This window comes from Rhinolophus ferrumequinum, chromosome 21 (genome assembly GCF_004115265.2).
Source record: "Rhinolophus ferrumequinum isolate MPI-CBG mRhiFer1 chromosome 21, mRhiFer1_v1.p, whole genome shotgun sequence".
Classification (NCBI taxonomy): Eukaryota; Metazoa; Chordata; class Mammalia; order Chiroptera; family Rhinolophidae; genus Rhinolophus; species Rhinolophus ferrumequinum.
This window is the reverse complement of record NC_046304.1, coordinates 39,170,958-39,195,673: the sequence shown is the minus strand read 5'-3', so window position 1 is coordinate 39,195,673 and position 24,716 is coordinate 39,170,958. Positions and strand designations below refer to the sequence as shown.

The 24,716-nt window shown below is 44.2% G+C and overlaps 1 protein-coding gene across 1 annotated transcript; it reads left to right on the top strand.

The window, feature by feature from the left end:
- On the top strand, positions 1-19,734 carry LSM12 (LSM12 homolog). Its single transcript, XM_033090642.1, has 5 exons — positions 1-260; positions 2,053-2,186; positions 15,715-15,824; positions 17,223-17,349; positions 18,057-19,734. The coding sequence occupies exons 1-5, from the start codon at positions 137-139 to the stop codon at positions 18,147-18,149; spliced, it is 588 nt and encodes a 195-aa protein (XP_032946533.1). The 5' UTR covers positions 1-136; the 3' UTR covers positions 18,150-19,734.
- The last annotated feature ends 4,982 nt before the right edge of the window (positions 19,735-24,716 follow it).

Genomic DNA, 24,716 nt, shown 5'->3' with positions numbered 1-24,716 from the left:
CGCCCCACCCAGAGCCAGGCCACGCCCTGGCGTGTGACGTCAGCACGCCCCGTGCGTCGCGTCGCGGCGCTCACTGGGGGCCCGGCTTTCGCCCGCTGCTGCCGCCGCCGCCGCCGGCCGCGGCTGCTCTCCCAAGATGGCGGCTCCTCCGGGCGAGTACTTCAGCGTTGGGAGCCAGGTGTCGTGCCGGACGTGCCAGGAGCAGCGGCTGCAGGGCGAGGTGGTAGCCTTCGACTACCAGTCCAAAATGCTGGCTTTAAGTATCCTTCCTTGCGCGGAGCCCGAGGCCGGGCTGGCGTGTGTGTGCAGTGGTGGGGGGGTGGGGGACGACGGCGGCGGCTGGGGCCCTCCGGGCCTAGGGGCGACCGGCTACCCCGGCGCCTGGAGCGCATGCGCACGGCCCTGAGCTTCCCCTCCCCCTCTCGTGGGTCCTTCGGTCTGCTTTGGGGACCCTGTCTTCCATCCCTTGTTGGAGCTGGGACCCGAGCGAGGGTCGGTGGGTGGCTTGACACGCGGATGGCTTTTCGGGGTTAACGCTGTGAGAGGGGGCACAGTGATCAGGGGAGGAGGTGGTCGTGGGAGGGGGGTGGGGGATTGGAGCCCGGATGGAAGAGGGGCGGATAAAATGTGGGGAGGGGGTGTGTAGAGTAAGGAACTGCTAGTAGGGCAAGGGTATGGAGTTTAGAAGGGGGTGTCTGCTGATTGGATTTGGTCCAAGGAAGGGCAGTGGGCTCATGACCAGATGGGCCTCGCCTGTTTGGGGGGAGAGGAACTGCAGGGTAGGGTTTAGATTTGAACTGGGGATGGGGGCTTCTGCTTGTTCGCGTGTATGCCTGGTGCCAGTGGGGGCGGCGAGTGCTGAATTCCAGGTTTCCTAGTCATTAGAAAATTGCTGTTTGGGGGATGTTTGCATTGGGAACCTGGTCCAGAGAGAGGACCACGTTTTTCAGGACTTAGGTAGGGATGTGTGGGTTACAGGTGAAAGAGTAAGTTATCTTCTCTTGCTCAGCCCAGCACATGGAGTCCTGACTTTTCCATAGACATAGCCTCCCCTTTTGAAAGTCAGTATTAAACAGAATGGAAAAGGTGGCCTGCTTCTTTGGGGTGGAAGTGATTTCTGAATTACATCAGGAAACTCAGTCTTGGAAACAAAATACTTCCTGGTTGTAATAAATGTGCCACCCCTTCCCCTTTTATTTGAGCCACAGGTGGGTTTATTTGGATTTTTTTTTTTTTTTTGAGTAACCCTTTATGGCATCTTTTAAAAGGAAATGTCCTACTGAGTCTGCTACAATTGAGCGGCAAGTATTTTAATTTATTTAACCAATAGTTGTAGATTTCTAGCTTAGGAAGATGTCTTCTGAAATAATTACAGCAAGAACAATTGCTTTTTTTCTTTTTTAATACAAGAATTCATACCTGGACCAAATAAGACCTTTAATATTAGCAGTTTAGTTGGAAGGGTTTGGGAATGAGGAATTAACTCTGCTTTTAATTGGCATACAGTATACTCTTAATAAACGGTGGGAGAATGAATGAATGAATAAATGGGTTAACTAGCCGTGTCACCTTGAGTGGGCTTCTTTTTCAGTGTTGTAGTTTTCTTCTCTGCAAAATGGGAAATCTCAGATCTGAAAAAGTGAAAAGAGCACTGTATGGATAAAGGGAGTATTACTGCAAGAGCAGAAAGCACTGCCTCTCCTGAGTGGTCCATTAGGTTCCAGACAAACAGTATACATAAGGCATTAAAACTGCATTATGTCGCTCTGTAAAACTGGTAGAGAGAAGGTGACAGAAATCCTTTGAGGCTTCCAATTTTGGATCATTATATGGCTTGGAAAAGCTTGAGATCTTTTGGTTATGGGGTTGAGCGGGAGGACAGTGACAGGCAGAGATTTCCTGAAGACAGCTGTGATTCTTTTGAGGCTCCCCACTCTTGTTCCTGGCATACCTTTTACACAAGCTTTGTGTGAATTGTGTTTTCCATGCCCGGTTTGGGATGTGTCAGTTCTCTGCTTGCCCCTATTTTCCTTAACTTGATTTTCTTACCAGAATGTCCCTCTTCCAGTGGAAAGCCCAACCATGCAGACATCTTGCTCATAAACTTACAATATGTTTCAGAAGTGGAAATAATTAATGACCGAACAGAAACCCCTCCTCCCCTAGCTTCACTCAATGTTAGTAAGGTAAGGATTTGAGGGCAGTTCTGGCTCTCCAAAATGGGGGGAAAATTGAGTCTCATTGACTCTTGGTGATACATACATTGTCCATTGTTTGTTTTCCATTTTTTCATTGAATTACAATTGCTTGTTCTGATATCTTTTTAAAAACATACCAGTTTAGTTTTATTCCTGGGTATTTTCAGAAGATTTTAAGAAACATCTTAATGCCCAAATAGAGAAATAGAGTTGAGAGCTTGCTTTTGTCCTTGGTGAAAGAGGGTTTGTTTTTTTTAAAACCTGGAGTCCATGCGTGAACTTCTAGTTGGTGGGATTGGGTAGGGGTGTTGCCTGTAAACCTCCTGAAATTGTGTATGTGTGCATATATGAATATATGTTTCTCCTGGGTGAAGATGCAGAGTGTTTTTCAGATTCTCAGGGATTCCAGACATACACAAATTTGAAAACTACTGCCTTAGAGCTCCGTTTTGGTCTTTATGTTTGAATTTTTAGGTCTAGCAAAAATAGGGATTTAGGATATTTTAATCTTGGATGTACAAATTGATCTCTGGGAACCCCCAAATCACTTTTTTGACTCTTCAGTTCTATCAAAGTTCGTGTTGATCAATAATAATAAGAATACTCTAAGCCTTATTGTAGACTTTGCTGTCCTCTGTACTTTTAACACTTTCTTCCAAAATGACTGGAGCCTTATCCATCAGGACTTACTTAAATGGCACCTTTTCCAAGAAGTCTTCTTTGATTACCCATGCTAAAGTAATTTACCCCCGTTATTCTCTCTTACAGAACCTTATCCTTCGAGCTAAGGTGACATATCCTTTTATAGTCTAATCTGGAACATTTCTGAGACTAAAGGGGATTACTTTTGTTTTATACTGGGCAAGTATAGATCGGTGTGTCCTGGGTAAATTGGGGCCTAAGATTACCCTATTCATAGCCTTTTGTAATTATAATTGTGTATAATTTATTTTTCTATCTCACCAAATTTTGTTTTGTGAAGATGGAAACCATACCTGTTTTGTTTATCACTGAATATACAGAGCCTTGCACAGATTAGGTGTTTAATAAATATTTGTTGAGTGAATGTTAGGCCTTGGATTTTAGTAGCAACAGCTGCCTCTTCTTAAATCTCTTGAAATTGTGATGGAAGTTTTTCCCTCTGGAGGAGTCTTGTAATTATATTCTCTTACCTCTCCTGGGAATGTGGTGTGTTTGCTACAATTGAACAAAACAAGGAAACACTCAAGCATCTGAAACAATAGAGGGTAACTGAGGCTGGTAGAATGTAGATACCCCAGATCTGGAGCTCCCTTCTTTCCAGATTCCAGGGAAATACCACATGTTTTTCAGTGATGGCTGAATACAGATTTGGAAGGGTGTTGGGTTTCATATTAAAAGCTGTTGCATACGGAACACCCCATTCTTAGACACATAAAGATGTTTGAAACCCTGTTTTAGTCAGGTATCTCCTGCTAGAGTATAGGAACTCTTTGGGTGGTCTTCCATTAGCTGAAGGTATTTTAAAAGATTCAAGTGAAATAGTTGTTTCCTAGTATGTTGAGAAACATAGGCTCTAAGTTATTCTTTGGTGTTTATGGATGTGAGAAATCTGTCACGAAATAACTGGACCTTTAGTGAGTAATGGAGAAAAGATTATCTGAAAGAGATGATTTTCTCAAATTTAGAAGATACTAATTTCTGCTCTTGTGACCAACAAGTACCACCATTTATCTGGTAGGGCTTGGAGTGGTATGGGTGTGATTGTTAAGAAGCAGTTCTCTTATATTTGACCTCCAATATAAATAGTTGGTTATTTAGTTTGCAGATTATCTTTGCCTTTAGGGTTTTGCTTTCTGCTGGTCAGTTTTAGTTGTTTACTAGCATTGTTGTAAACTAGTAGTTTTACCCACTTGTTCAAGAAAGCAGTGGAAGTAATAGGTTGGGGAATACCAGAAATCTTTACTTTTCTTACTTTGTGGCCTGCTTGCCAAATGTTGAAAAATTTGCTGGGAAGAAGAGTCAGAAACTAAAAACTAAAATTAGGTTGGAGGTCTATCTTTGGATTTCTTTCTAATTCTTCCATTTGTAGAGATGTTTATGAGTAAGCTATATTGGCTTTCCCTTGAAACCAACCTTTGATGATGCTTTGTGATTCCTCCTTGGATTCAGTTAGAATTAGAAGAGACTGTTGGGCTGCTACTGAAAACAGCTAATCCAGGCAGCTGTTTACATGTTGCTTAAATGACATGAAAAAGTCATCTCATTTAAGAGCATGGACTTGGGTGTTTTTAAGATGAAGGATTGTTTAAGCGTGTTAGAAGGGAACTAAAGTGCCCCGAGATACCTGAAAGAAAATTGTTGAGGCTCTCAGTCTAGGGGACCTCCACTTCCAGTGGAAGATACATCACATGTTGGCTCATCTTGCTGACGTAGTAAGTGCTCTGTTTAATTAAACCTGTTGATATAAACTGTGTATTTGTTTACTCCAACCCAGCAGGAAATGGAAGAGAAGGCCTTTTAAAGGAAATACTAAATTCCAGCCCAACTAGAGAAGGTATGAACTAGCGATTGGAGATGAGCCCGTTTTGCTTTCTATTGGCAGTTCACTGCAGGCTAAGAAGTCCTGTGTCAGTCCACAGCAGTGGGATGTGAGAGGAAGCTTGGAAGAGGACAGAGGAGTTGCAGAAGGTGGAAGTTTTGAATATCATTTTATCTTCTCCACAGTAACATTGTACCCTCCTAAAGTGTTCCGAATTTCCTGACTAGAAGACAGAAATACTTAAATAAAAGTACAAAAGTACACCGAAGCCAATCGTAAGTGAGGTTCAGTTTGTTCACCACGTGGCTTGCCAGTTTGCTGTGTCATGAGGAAAGCTTCAGTACTGCGTGAGGGTGAGAGCCCGCGGGTCTGCATGGTAGGGTGAAGTCAGGTGTTTCTGCATAAGGTCCTTTGAATTGACTCCACATCTTGCTCTTTAGGGATAAACATTGCCCATGGGGTAGTAGTGCTCTGAGGACATGATTTGGGACGTGTCAACATTAACAAGGTTCTCTTTTATGTAGCATTTATCAAACATTTACTGAAAATCGATTTTGTGCAAGGCATTGTGATAAACTCTGCTGGGGACCATACCTTACATTTTGTTAATGCTTCACAGTTTCTGAAGAGCTCTAACACATCTCATTTCATTCTCACAACCATACTGTGTAATCTTTATAGAGTGTATTCATTTGCTTTTAGTTTAACAGATGAGAAAACAGTCTTAACCTGTTTAAGTGACTTGTTCTAGGTTATATGGGCAGTAGTGTGGGAACTAATATTTTCACATGCCATCCTCTGAACTAGCAATTGGTAGACATCTTGTTTAATTCTAACAATAGTTCTTATATATAGTTCTTATATAATAGGTACCCATCACCATCTTACAGAAGAGTAAACTGAGGCTCTGAGAGGATGAGTCACCAGCTTAAGGTCACGTAACTAGTAAGAGATAGAGCTGGCATTTGAACTCGGGTCTGATATTTTGATGGCAAAGACCCATGTTTTTCCTACTTCCGTGTGCTTTGCCTAAGAAGCTTCTAGAGTAGTTTGGTGAAATGAAACGAGTACCCAAGTATCTATAATCCTAAGTAAAGAGAAACATCTGTGTTACGTGGTCAGGAGCAGTGTGGTCTAGTAGAGAGAACATGGAAACCAAGCAGATAAGTCTTTATAGTCACTTCTCTGCTACTTAACCTCACCGACCATCATTTCCTCACTGAAAAATGGGATGTTAGTATCCATATCATAGACTTGTTATTGAGGATTAGGTCAAGTTGACTAGACTTGGCAGATGTTAGTTCTTAGTCTCCTGCATCAGCTATGTGTAGCCAACTGATACTCCTTGAATTACAGGATAAGGGGCAAGATGGAGGGAGGGGGACAGTATGCAAAAGGAAAGGCAGCCAAAGAACATTGATGCTCTTACTATGTCAGTCTTTCCTGGCATTGGATCTCACATTCGTTCAGATAATTGGACCTTGCCGACCCAAGAGTAGGGAAAATCAAAGTTGTATTGGATGCCATTAATGTGTAATCTTATAACTAAAAGGCGTTTTGAAGATGCCCAGAATTAACTGGAATTTACAGGACAATGTTATCAGGTGGCATGGTTAGGTGAACACTTGCCTGAGTAGTGGAGGTTAGAGTGAGCGCTCAGAACCTAGGCGGCTGTGCTTTCAACCTCGGAGACTTAGGAAAGAAATCAGTGACACAGCCAAGGCCAGTGTGTGATTCATTTGTTCAGGTAAATGCGTCTAGTGCATTGAAGGCAATGGAAGTCTTACTGCTTTGCTCAGCTGGTGGGGACTTTGGAAGAGAAATTTGTGTGTTGTGGGAGGAGGCAGGAAAAGGGACAAAGCATAGAAAATTGAAATCCACCGTTAAGCCGTCCACTTCCCTCCAAACTACTGACTGATTTATCAGCCTCTTTTATCCATTTATTATCCATTTATATCTTACTAATAAGCAGTGAATGATCAAATGGAACCAGGAAGAGAGTCAAAGAGCTGCTCAGCAGTTCCTGGTAATGAAGAATGAGTTGGCTGCCTTTGGATAAAAATGGTCTTTGGAGATTGATCAATGGGGTGTAGGGGCCTGCTAAGGCTGAAGAAGTGGAAGAGTCACAGAGTTCACTTTTAAAAGAAACTGACAGTGCTTTATGGTATGATAGCACTGAGGAAAGAATTGACTTGGTTTTTGTTTTGATTTCCACCAGTTTCAAAGCTAAGATTTAGTATAACCTCACGACTTTGGTGATTTGAAGGTTAATCCTCAAGTATGAGTAAATTCCTGGGGTGGTTGCTAGCCACTGCATTGTGGCCTATGTTCATGGAATTACCCTGTTAGCCGAGCCCTTGACCATGTCTTGACCCTAGCATGTTGAAGTATGGAGTTACCACCAAGTAAGATCAGATGACCTGGCCACCCTATGTTTAGGTGTGCGTATATCGGTAGGAGGCAGAGGTGTTCATTATGTGTAAATGTAAGAAGGGAAATAACTCGAGTCAAGGGAAAGCAAGATTTTTTGGTCAGACTTTTTCTGGCTTCTAGAAGCTATATATAACCAATTGGCTCGCTTGATTAGAATATCTTGTCAAGGCCACAGTCCCAGGTTAAGAGTCCACTAGTAAGTTTTGCACCTGGCGCTGAGCAGACAGCTGTTCCTCAGAAGTGTTGAGATAGAAGTGGGGTGAAGAGGAAGAGCCCATCACTGCTGAGTGACGGGGCATGTTAAGCAGTGGGGGTGTCAGATAAAGTCGGAATGGTACAGTGATTGCCATTTTAAAAATCACTAGCCTTTTGAAGGAGGTCACAGTCAGTGGAATTCAAACTTTGGCCGGGGGGGTCAACCTGACAGCCACAGTGGGGGGCGCAGTGCTCACTGCATGAGCTAGGGCTCATGACTCAGTTCAGGCTGTCGTGCATGGCAGCCGGCTGATGCAGGGGAGCCCTCAGTAGGTCAAGGGTTTGGTTCCGAAGGGGGCTTTCTTGACATCATGGGGGTCTGGGGAGAATCGCTGTCCACCTGAAAGACAAATTGCCGAGCCCGAGTACTCTGGCAGCATTAGTTGTGTCATGGGTGTGTGGTTGCCGTCACCTCTGCCCTCTACCTCTTTGATGGCGACGATTCAAAATAGGGACTTTGCTAGTGGGTCGGTGGTGGTATCTCTTCCAGTGTTAAGAAAGGAGCATTCTCAATGGTTTAATTTTCCTGGCAGAGAACAGGTGTGGGGTGGAATGGTGCAGACGTTCTAGCATTGGAATTTTGAGACTAGCTTAGATAAATACCACATACTATGGAGAGTGCAGCAAATTTTACCTGAACTAGAAATAAAGTATCTACGTACTACGCCAGAAACTTCACAGTGTGGTAGAATGTGGGGAGTTTGAAGAACTGGGTACTTTTTCCAGCTGGGCTGCTAATGGATTGTATGACCTGTGGTAGTCACTTAACGTGTGGGAACTGTTGTATGAACGACTAATAGTCAAGGTTTCTTTTCCTTTTATCTACCTTCCCTCTCTTCCCTTCCCTTCCAGGTGCTAGGAATGTCAGGATGGTTGAGACACTTCCTTTGCCGGCCAGCATCTCATGTTGGGAGTGGTGGGGGACAGCAGCCTGTATCTCAGTGGTAACAACAGTCTGGCAGGATCAGTGTTAAAGAGCTGTGAGCGGTGCTGTGACAGCAGGGACGGGGCAGCAAACTTGCTGTAAAGGTCCCCGTAGTAAATACTTTAGGCTTTCTGGGCTGTACATCCTGTCACAACTACTCAACTGGGCCGCTGTAGCAGAATAGCCGTAGATATCATGTGTAAATAAATAGGCCTGGTGGTTCCAGTGAAACTGAACTAAAACAGGTGGTTGGCTGCATTTGACTCACAGGCTGTAGTTTGCCAACCATTGGCACAAAGTGACATGTTAGGGAAGGCTTCTCAGATGTAGCAGTGGAATAGGGTCTTGAAGAATAAGTGGTAATTAGACAAAGGGAGGGAAGTTAAATGGAATCAAGCTGATTGGGAAGGTGCTCGATTTGTCCACCTCAGCAATATAGAAATTTTTGCTGTTCTGACAGTGCATTAAACTGGAGGTTTTTAGTTCAAAAAATGGAGGGAAAGGACTAGGTAAGTGCCAGTATTGGTGTTAGGGGCTTTATATGTATAGCTGCCCCTTGAAGAACATGGTGGTTAGGGGCACCGACCTCCTCTGTCGTTGAAGATCCGCATATACCTATAGCGGTCCTCCACATACGTGGATTCCCAGCTGCAGAGTTGACCCTTGAACCACGAGGGTCATTTGAAAGAAATCTTCATATAAGTGGACCGAGCCGTTCAAACTCATGTTCAAGGGTCAAGTTTATATCTTACTGAACTCCAATAATCACCCTTCAGGATGGGCTCCAGATGCCTGGACTAAGGCTCAGGAGAGGTTACGCGTCTCGCTGAAGTTCATGCAGCTCGTGAGTGGCAGGCAGGGGTTTGAGCTGGAATCTGTTTTTGCGGGGTAAGGGGATGGCTCTTCTATTTTACTTTCTCTGTTTGCTTCAGAGCCAAGGGAACAACAGCTCGTGGCTCTTTTACTAGCATTGAATAAAATCAACTCTTTATTCCGTAAGTGGAGCCCCCATTTTAGCACACAAAGTTAAAGGCATTTTCCAACTTATTCCAGTTACATTTTGGAAGATATTTTGTGTAGGACTTATAGCCTGTCTAGCAGCCCTTATAGAAACTAAAAGGGAGAGCAATGAGCTCATTGGCTAAAGGAAGGTTGGATTATATGGATTTTTCTGAAATGACCCACAAGCCACCGTCTCTGTGCTAATAATAATGATGGTATAATAATACAGTGCTTTACAGTTCCCCTGGTGCTTTCACCCACGTTACCTCCCTTAATCCTCACAGCCCTGTGTGAGATGGCTAATTTGAGCATACACTCTCAGAGGCAGGTTGTTAAGGTCAAATTTCGGTTTCCATCCAGTCGGTTTTCTCTCTGGCAGAGCCATGTGGAGGTTACACAGCAGTGCTGGGTTCAGGGTCTCAAGACTAGGAAGTTACTCTTTTGGTGTCGAGGTTTAGTCGACTGTTACAGCTATGAATACATTTGGTGATGTAATTACAAATGATAAAAACTATTGACTTTACTGACAGCTAGTTTTTGTTTTAAAGAATGTGAAAGATAAAACTTTGCCTGTAGCATGTACTGACTGAGTCTAGAGGCTGGTCTGTATTATACAGCAACAATATGATGGTTTGACAGTTTTGTGTCGAAGTCTAGAGATTGAGGTGGTGCTGTGGCTTCTGGATTTGCACGGTGTTTTTCATCTTAGCTCAAAGTATTCAACATACCTTAACATCAAGTGCAGGAGAGTTGCTTGACTTTCCTTCTCTAGTATTGGCACATCAGAAAATGATGGGTCCAGAGAATACCTATCATTATTGACCTGAAATTCTTTCTCACACAGGATCTGTTCTTTTGAAAGCATTCTTGTGAATTACCTTTAACAAAAGAAATAAAGGATGTCCTTGAGGTTTAGGGTGAGACTAGGGCCCTTTTCAGAAAAGAGAGGCCCTTCACTGAAAGACAGTTGTGTTCTGTACTGGGGACATTGATGAAAATGCCAGAATTCACTGATAAAGAGAGAAAATGGCAGCTGTGTCTTAGAATATTTTCCCTTTTGAAAAATATTTTCTTTTGCATTCAAATTTATAACTATATTTTCAACAATAATTTAGACTTATTTCTCTTAGATGGAACTGTTTGAGTATAATACAGGGTTAAGAACACAGGCTCTGGAATCAGGCTGTCTGGGTTCAAATCCAGACTCTCCCATTTGTGGCTTGGTAAACTTGGGCAAGTTTCTTAACAGCTGTGTTGTAGTTTCTCCATCTATTAAGTAGAAGTAATTTTTTTCCCCTATTTCATAGGAGTGTTGTGCAGATTAAATGTTTAATACATGTAAAGTGTGTAGCTTGGTGCCTAGCGTGGATAAACTCTTTTGTTCAACAAGTTTTGCTCTTAGAATTTTAGTGTTCAGGCCTCTTTGGCGCAACCATTCCAGTATTTGATTCAATGATTCGATTTCATTGTTATGTATTCTAGGACACAACTTTAAGTGGGGTACTCTGTTTCCAGGTCCCAATTATCTAAGGTTGTAAAGAACAGTATTTTATTAGAAACTTTCAGGCAGGAGCTTTCAGCTACGGAACAGGAAGAGTTGGGGATATTGACAGTTGGAAGAAATATTTTTGAGAGATTCCTGTTGCTACCATGTTTCCCTGAAAATAAGACCTAGCTGGACAATCAACTCTAATGCGTCTTTTGGAGCAAAAATCAATATAAGACCCGGTCCGGGTATAATAGATGATATGATATATAATATCATTAATATAATATAATGGGTCTATTAATTTTTGCTCCAAAAGATGCATTAGAACTGATTATCCAGCTCTTATTTTCCAGGCTAGGTCTTATTTTCGGAGAAACACAGTAAGAATGAGGGCTTTTCAAGAGTTCACCCCAGAATTGAAACAGCAGGAACGAGCATGGGCCCTTAGGATGACAGCTGTTCTTGGCTGCTGTGGTCTGCCATCCCTTGGCCTCTAGCAGGCCATGCAGGCAGCACTGGCTGTTCCAGAGCAGCAGCTGCAGTGCTTCCTAACCCCTCTGTGAGGGCAGCTGGTGGCGAGGCTGAAACACAGAGAAGGCAGACTGAGAGTGGCTCATTAGAGTCAGTAGGTCACATCCTGCAGGTTCCTCTCTGGGCTCTGCTTCCCTTGTTGTATCAGCTGTCATGCCTGCTGAATACTTGCGGTAGGAAGCCCTTTGGATTCCCCATAGCACCTGTGCTTTCCTGTTCTGGAAATAAGATGGCCTCGCTGGTGACTAAATAACAAGAGGCAGTGCATATTATTTGGAGTTTGTTATGGCTGCTTCCTCTTTTCCATGTCACTGAGTGCAGGAAGAGATGTGTGCTATTGGTGTTTATTAATTCATTCACTGGGGTAGCCAGCAGCAGGCATGACTAAGAAGCTTTTTAATATTGATGTGCTTTCGTATCAAGTTCATGCACGTTTCTCCGTTGCCCACATCAAGGTGCTATATATAAAATGGCCACAGGAGGAAGCACAGGTTAGAAGACTAGGAATAACTGTTTTCACTGGGCAACATACAAAAGGAAAGGCAGGTAAGTGCACGTTGTCTTGTGCAGTCATTTCAATTAAGCCACATGCACATTAGTAACAAACATTTGTTTGTGCTTCTTGGTTTGCTGAATCCAGTGTGCTCTTAAAGTTGGTGCCTTTAATATTCTAACGAGTTAGTGCCTCAGTTTTGATTGGGAGAGACCAGCAGCTCCCATGTTTGCATTGAAAATGGATGTAGTGTGGTGATAGTCATTGAATTTAAAAAAGTGCAGTCCTGATGGCCCTCCCGAGCTTAAAAGGCACACCCTCCACCTTCTCTATTAAGGGCAGCTTTTATTGGTTTGACAGTAATCACAAACTTATTAACTTGGAATAACTGGACCAGTTTCAGATATGAATTAGTTTACAAAAATAAGACGTAGGGAAATGTAGACCTGGATAAGCACTAACTAGAGGGCTAGTCCCTTGCTTTACAAAGGGAGGCCTGTCCATATTTTTCCTCCGTTTCCAGGAACATGCCTGAAAAGAACAAGGTAATCTTCCCTTCCCTGTCACCCTCCGTGTTTTTGTGTTTATTTATTTATTTATTTTTATTGGGGAACACTGTGTTTTTCCAGGACCCATCGGCTCCAAGTCAAGTCATTCTTTTCAATCTAGTTGTGCAGGGCGCAGCTCAGTGGTCCATGTGGGAATTGAACTGGCGACCTTGGTGTTATGAGCACTGCGCTCTAACCAACTGAGCCAACTGGCTTCCCCTCGCCCCCGATTTTGAGGAGAAGAAACAGTTTTAAATTCTTTTTGTGAGGGTGATCTTCCTCATGCCTAGTTGAGGGGGTCCTCTGTGGGAGACGTTTACTCCATTTGTATACTTCCTGGTGAAAGCAGATCTGTTGCTGAATATCAGATTTAAACGTTTTTCAGATTGCTATGAAAATACAATCTGTAAACTGACGACTGTAGGGTTTGTCATGAGTCCAGACCCCCAAAACACAACTGCAGGCACAGGTAGAGTATAGTTGAGGATATTATAAATTGAAATATAGTCAACTTACACTGATGCCTGCTGACTTTTCCAAGGCTCTCCCTTACATCGTTTAGCATTTGGGAGCTGTTTGCACTATGAGTTGAAATGGAGAATCGTCTATTCTCCTTTGCTTTCAGAGCCTTTAGAAGAGATGGTACAACTGGTATTTTTAGGGGGGCTCAGGGTATATTTTGAAATCATTGTTCTATAACTGTTGTGTTGCTGTTATTCAGGCTGCCCAAATCCACACTAGTCACTTTTGGCTGAGACTTAGATCCATTTTATTTTATCTCTGGCAAAAACTCACAAGTTGCTCCTCTCCCAGCCTTCCCCCCCACCCAGCTTAATTTGTGAGTTCCATTCCTAAACGTTCTGCATAAATGCCTGGTTTCCCTGTACCAACTCTTGTCTCTTATTGAATGGGTGATGTTATGTTTTTAACCTACTATGTAGGTGATGCGGATATTTTACTCTTGAGTATCCAGACTCTCTAGTCAACACAGCTTTGTCTGACCCAACATTGGGAGATGTTTTTGGTTTTCAGGGATAAACCTTTTTTTTAAAGATTTTATTGGGGAAGGGGAACAGGACTTTATTGGGGAACAGTGTGTACTTCAAATCAAGTTGTTGTCCTTTCAATCGTAGTTGTAGGGGGCGCAGCCCACCATCCCTTGCGGGAGTCATACCGGCAACCTTGTGGTTGAAAGGACGCGCTCCAACCAACTGAGCTATCCGGGGGCTCAGCGGCAGCTCAGCTCAAGGTGCCGTGTTCAATCTTAGTTGCAGGGGGCACAGCCCACCATCCCTTGCGGGAATCGAGGAGTCGAACTGGAAACCTTGTGGTTGAGAGCCCACTGGCCCATGTGGGAATTGAACCGGCAGCCTTTGGCCTTAGGAGCATGGAGAGCTCCAACCGCCTGAGCCACCGGGCCGGCCCCAGGGATAAACATTTTTAAAAAGACCTCAAAGTGAGACCCTCCTGGAATCTCATGGGGTAAACATCTGCCTGACCACCAGCCACTTCCAGGAGCTCTGCAGGAGCTCGGTTAATCCAGGGGGGCTCTGCTACCCTCCAGTTTTTCCTTCTTTCCTTGGAGACTTCGGATTTTCTACAGGGTTGTTTGGAAAGTGAGACTCAAGAAAACACCTTGTTGTCAGAGTTTTCTTGGTGACTGAGTAAGCTTTGCTTGTTGCCACTTAAAATCGACCACCAGAAGGTCTCTTTCCATAGATACTGAGTGCTTTCAAGCCACAAGGCTTTCTTTCTTGCTGTAGTTGGACTTGCAGGTGCTGAGGGAATGCTGTCAGCCCGGCATTTATTTCTCTGAAGTTGTGGCCTGGTGAGGCTAAATGGCAGGACCAGGCTTGAAAGATCATTTATTTACTGTGGCTAACTGTCTCGCTGTCTCTCTCCGTGTCCTGGGGACATGTGAAAAAAGGAACTCTGACTTCAAATCCCTACAGTCTTGGCCTTTGACCTAGGGAGACTGAAATGAAAGCGTGTGTGAGCTAGTTCACCTATGCTCAGATCTTCTCCTCCCTCAGTCTCTTGAAACTCAGAAGTAGGGATGAGACTCCCCAGTTCCCCTTAACCCAATAGAGACGTACTTTTCTAATCTTCATAGTCAAACCCATACCTTACTAAAGTGCTGTATTTTACCAGCAAACAATTAGATACTTTTTGATTTTCCCTCTGTAGAACAATATTTGGTTATGGTTTGAAAGGTCACTGTTAAAGCAGAATAGAAATGTTTAAGAATTCCCAGCATCTAGGTGTTTTGGGAATGTGCTGGAGGTATGATCTCTCTTTGTATGTGAGGAGCTGGTGTTTGGGGACAGATTCTGTGTGTGTTTGTGCACATGTCTTTAGTGTGCTGCAGCATCAGTGTACTAAGCTGTTCCTGTTCCTGGGTCTCCTTGTCTTTCAGATGTATTTTCTGCCTTTTGTTTGTTTTAACCTATTTGTTTTGTCTTAAACAGATTTGTACTTCTGAAGTTTCTAGCAAATTGTATGGAGTCGGAATCAAAAATGTATTAGGACAGTAGGGATTAACAGGGTCCTACCCGTGTTGGGAGGGATTTCCTAAATGTTAGTATTAATAGACTTTCTTTTGATCAATTTGTGACTGTTCCACTAGAGGGCAGTTAAGGAACAGACATGAGGCAGAACGCAGACCATCCCTTTTCTCTGAGAGCAGGAGAGCTCTTCAGCTCACGTTGAAGGTGGACAATATCCATGGTTAGGTTTACTTGCATCTTGGCTCCCTGTGTGAGCACAGATAATAGTGTTAGAAAGGTAGTTTTTAGAGCCTCAAATTATGGTTTTTGAAGGAGTGGTAAACGTGAATTTCTCAACCTGAGGCTATAGTATAGTAGCTGATAAAGACTCTTACTTCTCTCCTTTCATAGAAATGTTTGTATTCCCTTTTATCTCTGACCATCCCTCTCCCATCAAGTAGCTCCCCAGTTACACTCTATCACATTGCCCTGCTGTTTTCTTCCCAGCACTTACCACTGTGTAAAGTTACCTTGTTTATGTTTTTGTTTGTAGTCTAGCTCCCCTCCCCACTTCAGTGCTGTATCTCTGGCTTAGCTCAGTGAATGTCTGGCACATGGTAGGCGTTCAGTAAATATTGGAAGAAAGGAATGTTTGCCAGGGATAGCAGTGACGATTCAGGTATATTGTGTGTATTTGTTTCACTTTGATCTCTGAGAAACTGAATCTACCCAAACCAGTCTTTTCCGCCCTCCTTTCCTCAACTTAGGTCCTGACTGTTGGGAAGAATGAAGGTCAGTGCTTTTCTGAGTCTCTTTCCTCTCCCCCACCCTAGCTTGCCAGCAAAGCACGGACAGAGAAGGAGGAGAAGCTGAGCCAGGCCTATGCAATCAGCGCTGGTGTCTCCCTAGAGGGCCAGCAGCTCTTCCAGACCATTCACAAGACGTGAGTTGGGGGAGCATAGGGGTTCCTTGTCCTGGGGGTGATGCTGCCTGGCTGTGCTGTCTAGTGGCCAACTCTCGGGTAGTTTGTTCTTGAAAGTCACCAGGGAAGCTGGGTAGTGTGTGGATAATACCTCGGCATCTAGGGGTATGGATACCTGAGCCTTCTGTACAGAAGAGTGTAATTGTGGGCAACCTGTCTTCTCGGGGCTTCAGTTTCTCAGTTTCTGCATCTGTAAGAGTTAGTTTTGGACTAGATTTACCTCTAAGGGTTCCTCCCAGATCTCGTATGCCACAATTTAGAACCATTGATTTGTCTTTTATTAGTTTGATCTTGTACCTTTCACTAAAAGCTTATGCAGTTTTATTAAGGAAAGAAATCTATTTCACTCTCCCCAATTGTACACTGGGATGAACATAGGGAGTTAGGGAGAGCAGAAGGCCACCTTATTACCACCTCCTAGAAGACGTTTTGTCGCAGAAGAAGTCATTTGACTCTCCACTAGCTTCCCTAGTTGCCGAAAAAACTGAAGCGTTTGACAGTTGTCCCCACCTCCGCTACTCCCCTCACTGCCTTCTGTTACCCTATTTAACCACCTGGGTCTGGTGCACAGATGGCAGCCGGCATCAGGGCTGTTTGAGGCCATGGTGTGAGTATCTGAACATTTACAGGTATGTGATAGGAACTCTCTCGGTAGTATCAGTGGCCCTGGGTTTCCCCAAGTGTGACCTGGAGTGGGTTTTCCCAGTCTGGCAAGTGCCCAGCTGTCTGATAACTGAGAGGGGCCAGTTTGAGGAGCAGTTTCTATTTCAGGTGGTGGGCAGAGTACAGATCACAATAAGATGGGCAGTTTATTCTCCTGTTTTTCTAAAGATGACATTCCCCCCTAGGCCAAAGATTGGCAAACTATAGCCAGTGGGCCAGAGCTGCTTGTTCGTTTTTTATATTGTCTGTGGCTCCTTTTGTGGTACAGCAGCAGAGTTCAGTAGTGGTGACGGAGATTGTATGGCCTGCATAGCTTAAAAGATTTGCTATCTGACTCATTTTACATAAAGTTTGCCAACCTCTGCCCTCGGCTGCTACTTAAGTTGAATCTAGTAGCCTGAGCCTAGCCATTTATTTATAACTCAATTTGGTTGGGACTTCTGGGCACCAAGTTTTCTATGGTTTCCAGGTCCCTAATACTTTAGAATAACTCTTCTGGGCCCTCCTCAGAGTAAATGTGCATCCATTCGTTGCTTTTCCTAGCCAGTGGTGCCCAGGAAATGTTTCTTGGCTCTTCCTCTCTGTGGTCTGCTGGCAACTAGTTGTTGGCTGAGCGGTGAGCTGGGAACTTGGGGTTAGCAGGAGGTGTGGGATGCCCGCAAGTGGTAACTTTCACCTGCTCTCTTCTCCTTCCAGCATTAAAGACTGTAAATGGCAAGAAAAAAACATCGTAGTCATGGAAGAAGTTGTTATTACACCCCCATATCAAGTGGAAAACTGTAAAGGCAAAGAGGGGAGTGCACTGAGCCATGTACGCAAAATAGTAAGTACAGGAGCCATGAAACTTGAGGGAGAGAATGCTTCCTTGGCCTTCACCGCCCAGCGTCAGGCAGGACAGTGTGCTGCACTCCCTCCCTCCTCTGACACAGCATCTCCCTGCAGTGTGGCACGGTGCAGCTGTGGCCTGGACCTGCGGGGGTGGGACTGCTGGGCGGTGTGGAATAAAGCGAGTGGTCAGCCGTGGTGTGGTCCTCCACAGCCAGACCATTCCATGGCATTGGGCTGGAGCAGTTCCTCTCATCCTATGCTGGGTAATTCTCAGGAAGGGCTGACTGGTATGAATCAGTTGCCATTGGCGCCTCTGACCCTGCATATGTCTTCTGACTTTTTAGATTGATTTGCAGCATTTACAAACCAACTGAGCACTGAAAGACCAGCATTGTGGATATAAAAAGTTGAAGACTGGAATTCCCCACCAGCTTTCCATTCTGTACTTGTGTGAAGAGGGGAGAGGGAGTTTGGGTCATGATAATCTAGCTTGAATTTCTGTTTTAGTTTTAACCAGTCTTAGCTGAAACTGCAAAAAAGAAGCACCCATCTTCCTCGTTGGAAAGGCCAACAGATAGCAATGGTCTGAATAGTCTGTGGGCTGATGGGCCAGGATGGGGCTGTCAGAGCCTGGAGTGGACTGTTTGAGAGGCCTTGCGTGCCCATCTCCTTTTCTGACCGAGGCTGACTGGTCTCTTTCAGGTTGAAAAACATTTTAGAGACGTGGAAAGCCAAAAGATACTGCAACGTTCACAAGCCCAGCAACCACAGAAGGAGGCTGCCCTGTCATCCTGAGTCCACACACACGGCAGACTCTTCCAGCATCCAGCCGAGGAGCAATGGTGGTGGCTTCAGCAGAGGCAGGCCGGGGGAGGGAAGGGATCCTGTATTTCCTGTTGGCTCTTGCTAACAAAGGGTCAGCATTTCCAAATCTTAGACTTGAACAAAACACCCAACAAAAAAGAACAAGAGCATAATTTAAAAGTTGAATCATTACTTGACTAACAGACTTCGGTCCACCATGTCCTTTTCACAGCCCACTTCTGGAACAGTCACCTTGTTAATTTTATTTTTGAAAATTTCTTTCCGGCTCTACTCTTTCACCTCTGACTTTCCTTTCCTAGTCTGTCCCCTGCCATTCTGTTTTTATAAGTGGCTACACTTGCCTTCTGAGTGATTGAAAGAAACTTTTACACCTTCTCTTCCAAAATAAAAGTAACAAGCTGACTGTGATACTTAAGTTGAGACTAGAGCAGCAGACAGAGGTCTCACTTTAAATTTTTCTTTTTTTTCTTTTTTTTTCTTTCTTTTTTTTCTTTTTTTTGCACAGGGCATGGCTTGAATTAGTTTTATTTTTCTTAACTTTAAATATATATATGAAAATATATATTAAAATGTTCTCTAAATATTTTCTGCTTCTTGCAGGTCTCTTTTTACTAGATCATGGCCACTCTTCCCACCTCATCCCTCCAAAAATAAAAATGTATTGCCCTCCCCACCACCGTAGCCAGGCAACTAACCTGACTTAGTTCACAGCAAGAATCTCCTGCAGCGCTTTGTAGAGCCAGTGTATGCAGATGGGAGTTGGCTTTGAGGGGTCCTGATGGCTCTTTAATCTTTATGTGTGATCAGTCTCACATGGGGCCGAAACCTCAGGATTCTCCCTCTGCCTTTTGTCTCACTTCACGGTACTAGAAGAAGCTCCGCAGCACTGTGCTGTCTCCTAGATGGGGGAGTCAGCTGCCCTTTCCCCCGTGCCCTCTGCAGGAAGAACTGTTTTGCATGGCACATCTCAGCTCCTCCGCAAGGGGTGATTTTCTTTCATCAGAAACCTGGAGTCCACCTATCCTGACCTCTCTTTAAGTCTGTGTCCAGAGTTACCAGCCCAGGAGAAAGCTTGGGTGACCTACAGTTTCTCTTCTGTCAGCCTCCTTCTCTTATGCCTTTCCCCACCCCCCTTAAGTTTTACAAACTTATGACAGTTTGTATGTGCTCAGCCGATGGGCAGAAAACCTGGAAGGAATTTCTGGACTTTAGCCCACCGGTTTGTCTGATTTGAATAACCTGCTGAAAGCTAAAACTGGCACCCATTGCCTTGTGCCTTCAGGGTGGCCCAGTGGGGCAGAGTGTGGTGCCATCTGAATACCAGGCCCTGAGTGGGATGTGGGTGATGCTCATGTGACTGGCTAGAGCTTTGGGGGTGGGGTGGGGGGCTAACTACTATTTTTTTGGCCATGATCTCTTTCCCCTTCCTTTTTTTTTTAATTAAATAAATGGATCAAAATTAAATAATTCAAGCCCTGCCTTCAAAATGAAATTTTTTTTTTTTTTTAGTATTGTTTAGCAAAAACAATAAAAACCCAAATTTTTTTAACCATCACTCATGTCTCGGGTTTGTGCGTGCTTTAGAGGCCTTGGAGGAGGAGGTCTCAAGAGTATGTATCTTTGGTTTGACCTTTCCCGTTAGATTCTTTATTTCCCAATCTTTACCCTTTTCCTTTCTACCCTCGGAACTCACCCAGAAATATGGTACAAAGTGTGTAACTTAAGGGCATCCAGGGTTGGGAGTTGTGTGTAAGTGGTGTAGAAGAATAAAGGGGCTGGGTGCATGTATAAGACCATAGTTACAGTAGTTTCAGGACTGTTTAGAGGAACCTGAGAGAACACTGAGAAGTAAACTGCCGTCAGCCAGAAGTTGATTTAAAGTACCAAGCCTTTGATTTAGTCTACATGGAAATGTTGACTTCTGGAGAAAGAAAGTAGGAGGGAAAGGAGACCTGGCAAGATCTGGAAAACCTAAGAGGTGCAATTAAAGGAGTGAAGATGGTTAGTGGGAAATAGCAAGCCCCGGAGGAAGCTCTGTGTCCCTTGTCATTTCCTCCCCATTCGTTTCTAGGTTTGTGAGTGGGAGACAGTGGGTACCAACTGTTTCTGGAGGAAGCACTTTTGACTCTTCAGGTTTAGTTTATGAGGAACTGATGTGGGGGATCATTAAACAGATGGAGGTGGAGTTACTATTGTGGGAAAGAGCCAGTGAGGTGTAGAAGAAGAGGGGCTTTGGAGACAAAGAGTTGGGTTCAGATCATATCTCTTCGTTTCCTTTGCGACCGGATAAGTCATTTCACCTGTCTGAGCCTTAGTTTTCTGAACTGTAAACATGGAATTAATACCCATCTCCTAGAAATAAGATATTTAAAATGCCCAATACTTAGAAGGTTCTCTGTAAATGTTACTAGGTTAGCTTGGTCCTGGTATGGTTAAATCTGGAGATGGGATTGGATTAGAAGATTTCCAGAGGCTCCAACTTTGTTTTAGAAATCTTTATTTAGATGGCGTTTTATGTGAGGCTGATATATAAAACATTCGGGCAGGGCTAAGGGTCTGAGGTCCCTGCTCTCTCAGCTGCTCACAAATCTCACCCCCACCCCTTCTCCGTAGTCCCTGAGGAGCTTGATTATAATTTGAAAACCACTCATTTTACAGAAAGAAGGAGAGAGTTCCACTGGTGCTGAGTGACCGGTTGAGAATACCACTGCTGCCCTTGGTGGCAGAGCTGGAACAAAGCCCCAGGCTTTATCCACTCATGGGCTCTTAATACTGCTCTGTGACTTTCCAGACTGTTGGCATGTGTACTGCTCATGCCAGCTTTAGGATGGAACACAGAAGAGACAGGTGAGTGGCAGAAATTGCCTCCTAGATTGAAAAAACGTTGAACTGCTGAAGAGTATGGTGCAAAAGTCTTGCGTGTATGATGAAACACATACAAAGCTCTTTGGCTTTGAGACATTCTCCTTCCTCTCCAAATACACACCTCTGTACCCCAGCACCTGTTACCTCCCCACTGCCACACATGCCTTTGGGTTTATTGCTACCGTGTTTCCCCGAAAATAAGACCTCATCGGAAAATAAGCCCTAGCATGATTTTTCAGGATGACATCCCCTGAAAATAAGCGTCTAGTAGAGCAAAAATTAATATAAGACCTGGTCTTATTTTTGGGGAAAACACAGTATTTAGAGTGTCCAATCCGTATGGTATAAACAGCCTTGCCACACTGAGTTGATACTGAATCTGCTGTTTAAGTCTGAGCAGCTCATTACTGATTTCTGTTTAGTGTTCTGAAATTTTGAAAATTGCTCAGGCACTTCATTATTCGGGGGCGCCAGTCTGGGAACCACTGGTGCAGGGTAAAATGTTCCTTGAGATTTTTGAAGCCAAGAATATGTGTCATAAGACGTGCTGGTTAAGCAAGAAGTACAGGGTTTTCAGGCATACACAGAAATATCATCTGCTGTCTTATTGGCAGGGAGGATGCTGTGTCATGTATACCGTGTAATGCTAGAAGCTGCCATGTAGTGGGGAAGTCGTCGAGGCAAGAGTTTCAGAACCATCTCAGTTGGAAGGTGGTCATTGTTTACATGGTGGATTTGCTTTCCTATCACTGCTGGAGGCGGGGGGTGCCTGAAAAGTTCTTTTAAGAAACTTGAAATAATCAGCATGTACTGCCTAAACTTCAGGGTTTTTAACATAACACCACGAAGTTCATTACAGATGAAAAAGGGATGCTATTGGGCTTACAAAGTTTCAAAATGAATTTTCTCTTTTATGTTAGAAAACATGGCTTATTGCTAGAAAATAAGGCAAACGTTTTCCATCTACCACCTCCCAAGACAATGTTAACATCTTTTATATTCTCTAGATTCTCAGATGTTTCTCCCTGCCCTTTGCATTTATTAAAATGCAGTGCACTTCACAATGTCAGAAGAAACTTGCCAACTCATTTCCTTATCCCTGGTTCACAAACTGCACTGTAACCTGTTAGCATCTTAGACTTGTTATATATAAAAGGTACGAGACTAGGTAATCGCTAAGATTGCTTTCAACCTCAGTAATCAGTTCTGTCTTTGTTTTATCCTAAAAGGCCTTGCTTGAAAGCCGCCAGTAAAGCAAGCCATCCCTGACAATTAAAATGGGAAGTGATTCCTGTCATTTGTTTATATCATGTCATGTGGCATGTATGACTCGCATTAGTTATTTGTTTAGATTAATCTTTAGTGGCCTAATAGATTTCAATTTTGAGACTCCAAGGCAAGGATTATGACTTACATGTTTTTGCACTATTCCCAAGCACCCAGCCATTGAGATGAGACGGAAGGTAGCATTTTGAAAGTGACCAGTTCAGTAACTGGTTGAATTGCCTGAGCCAAGGTGGGAAATGATGAGGACCGACTGGGTTCTGAGGAAGGCTTGAAGTCAACTTTGGAAAGAGGACAAGGGACCAAGCAGTAAAGGACATGGGAGGAAATGGGGAGAAAGGTGTACCAGGTTTGAGCTTGAGAAGCAGCAGGGCTTGCCCCAGTTTTCTCCAGAGCAGACTGGCAGCTGGGGCCAACGCTGATCAGATTGTGGCCTCCCTGTCCCTTTTTTCAAATTTTCAATTTTGTTTAAAAGTAAAGTGGAACTAAGTTTCTTCCTGAACTGGCAAGATGAGGTGAGGATAAGCCATGTTTCTAGTGATTTCTCAACTAACCTCTCTTCCCCCAACCTTCTGATGCAGACTCCAGCAGGTAGTCTGCAGTGGAGGGACTAACAAGCGGTGGTGTCTTTTTCTGATCTGGCTCCCTCTATTCTGGTCTTCTCCGGGCTTATGCTTACTGTAGGTAGGTACATGGAGTGCTCGAAAGAATATTCTGGGATGGCCTCTGAGACGTGATTTAATCTGAAATTTGAAGAACAAGGTTCCAGCAAAGAGTACTTGGATAGAGGGAACAGTAAATGCTAAAGTTGAAGTTGACAAGAGCTTGGGATGTTTAGGAAGTACTAGAAGATGGGTGGCTGAAGCCTAGTCAGCAGGATGGAGAAGTAGGCAGCAGCCAGATCATGCAGGGCCTTGTAGCCGTTGTATGGACTGGAATCTGTTCTCGGCACAGTGGGGAGCTATTAGAGGGTTTTAAGCTGTCAAGGGACTTAGTCCGATGTCAGGAGGCAACAGTGGAAGCAGAGAGACTGTTGGCGTTAAGTGGCTGTTGCAGAAGTCTAGGCAAGAGGTGGTGGTGAGTGATTTTAGGACTGGCTGATGGATTGGATGTGAGGGCAAGGAGGGGAGGGAAAGAGGAACTAAGAATGACTTGAGTGGATGATGAACAATGGGAGAGGAAGAGGTTTGTGGAAAATCAGGAGTTCTGTTTTGCCATTTTGTCTTGTCCCTGGAATACTGAAGAGCCAATGCGCAGCTGGAGAGCGAGCCTGGAGTTTAGAGGAGAGGTTTGGGCTGGAGCTAGACATTTAGGAGTTGTTACCTTGTCGTGAACTCCAAGAAGATGGGGCGGGAGGTTTGGGTGGTGGGATCCATGGCCACAGTAGATGTTTTGGCCTCTGATAGCAGGGGCCCTTCCTTCATTGTAAAGGGGACGGAAGGAGAAGATCGTACAGAGGCAGGTGAGTTTGTAGATATGGTAGGGAGGGGAGAGTGAGGGAGGGCTCAGTAAACACGTTGGGGAGATACTGGAAGATTGCTGACTGCCCTTCAGAGGTGTGTGCTCAGGCATTTAGGGTGTATGTAGCCAGGTGTTCACTGTGTGATTGTGTGTGTTGAGTGACTTGGGTGCAGACACAGAAGGTGGAGAGTGGGTACAACCAGGGTGTTCATCAGGTTTGTATGGAGGGAAAAGGGGGTTCAGCTGGGGATATTAGCAAGGGAGTGATGATAGTGATGGAACCTTCACCCCTGCAGATGGATGCTGTCATCACATACACGGTTTTTGTTCAGATTAACAAAATCTGAAAGTGTCTTCCTGTCATCCCCCATGTACCGGCTCTAGGAAGGACATGCAGCTGTGTAAATCTAGAAGTCAGTGTGAACAGTGCAAAACATACAGATGCTTCCAGTGCCAGGGCTGGCCGAGGTGTGGTGTCAGAAACTCAGCAGAAATATCCCAGCACTTAGAAATGCCAGGGGTCTTGGAGCTCCTGTGGAATAGCCAGCACCCAGTTTATCCTCTCTATAGCATCCTCCACAGACTGTTCCTTGAGCACTTTTGTTGATGGGGAACTTACTGCTTTGAGCAGTGCCCTTTTGTCCTTCAAGCAGCTGCTCATTTCTAGAACTGAGGCTAGGCTCGGCTCAGGTCTCCTGCATGCCAGTACTTGCTCTTTAGGATGTTTCCTTTTCCTGGCAGCCCTTGGGTGAGCGGCACGCAGTACAGGAGTTGCTAAACTGGCAGATATAACTGGTAGCTGTCTTGTCTTCAGTGAAATGGCTTATTTTTAGCCAACTATTCCAACTTACTAAGAGCTTTTTAAAAATCTTGATTCTGGAATATGCTGGTTATCCTCCCAATGTTGTGTTCCAATTTTTATAAACT

Bases quoted from the DNA above. Each gene is read 5' to 3' on its own strand.
- LSM12 (XM_033090642.1), top strand. From the start codon at position 137: ATGGCGGCTCCTCCGGGCGAGTACTTCAGCGTTGGGAGCCAGGTGTCG. The intron at 261-2,052 runs GTATCCTTCCTT...TTTTCTTACCAG, and splicing joins GTCCAAAATGCTGGCTTTAA to AATGTCCCTCTTCCAGTGGA. The intron at 15,825-17,222 runs GTGAGTTGGGGG...TTCTCCTTCCAG, and splicing joins TTCCAGACCATTCACAAGAC to CATTAAAGACTGTAAATGGC.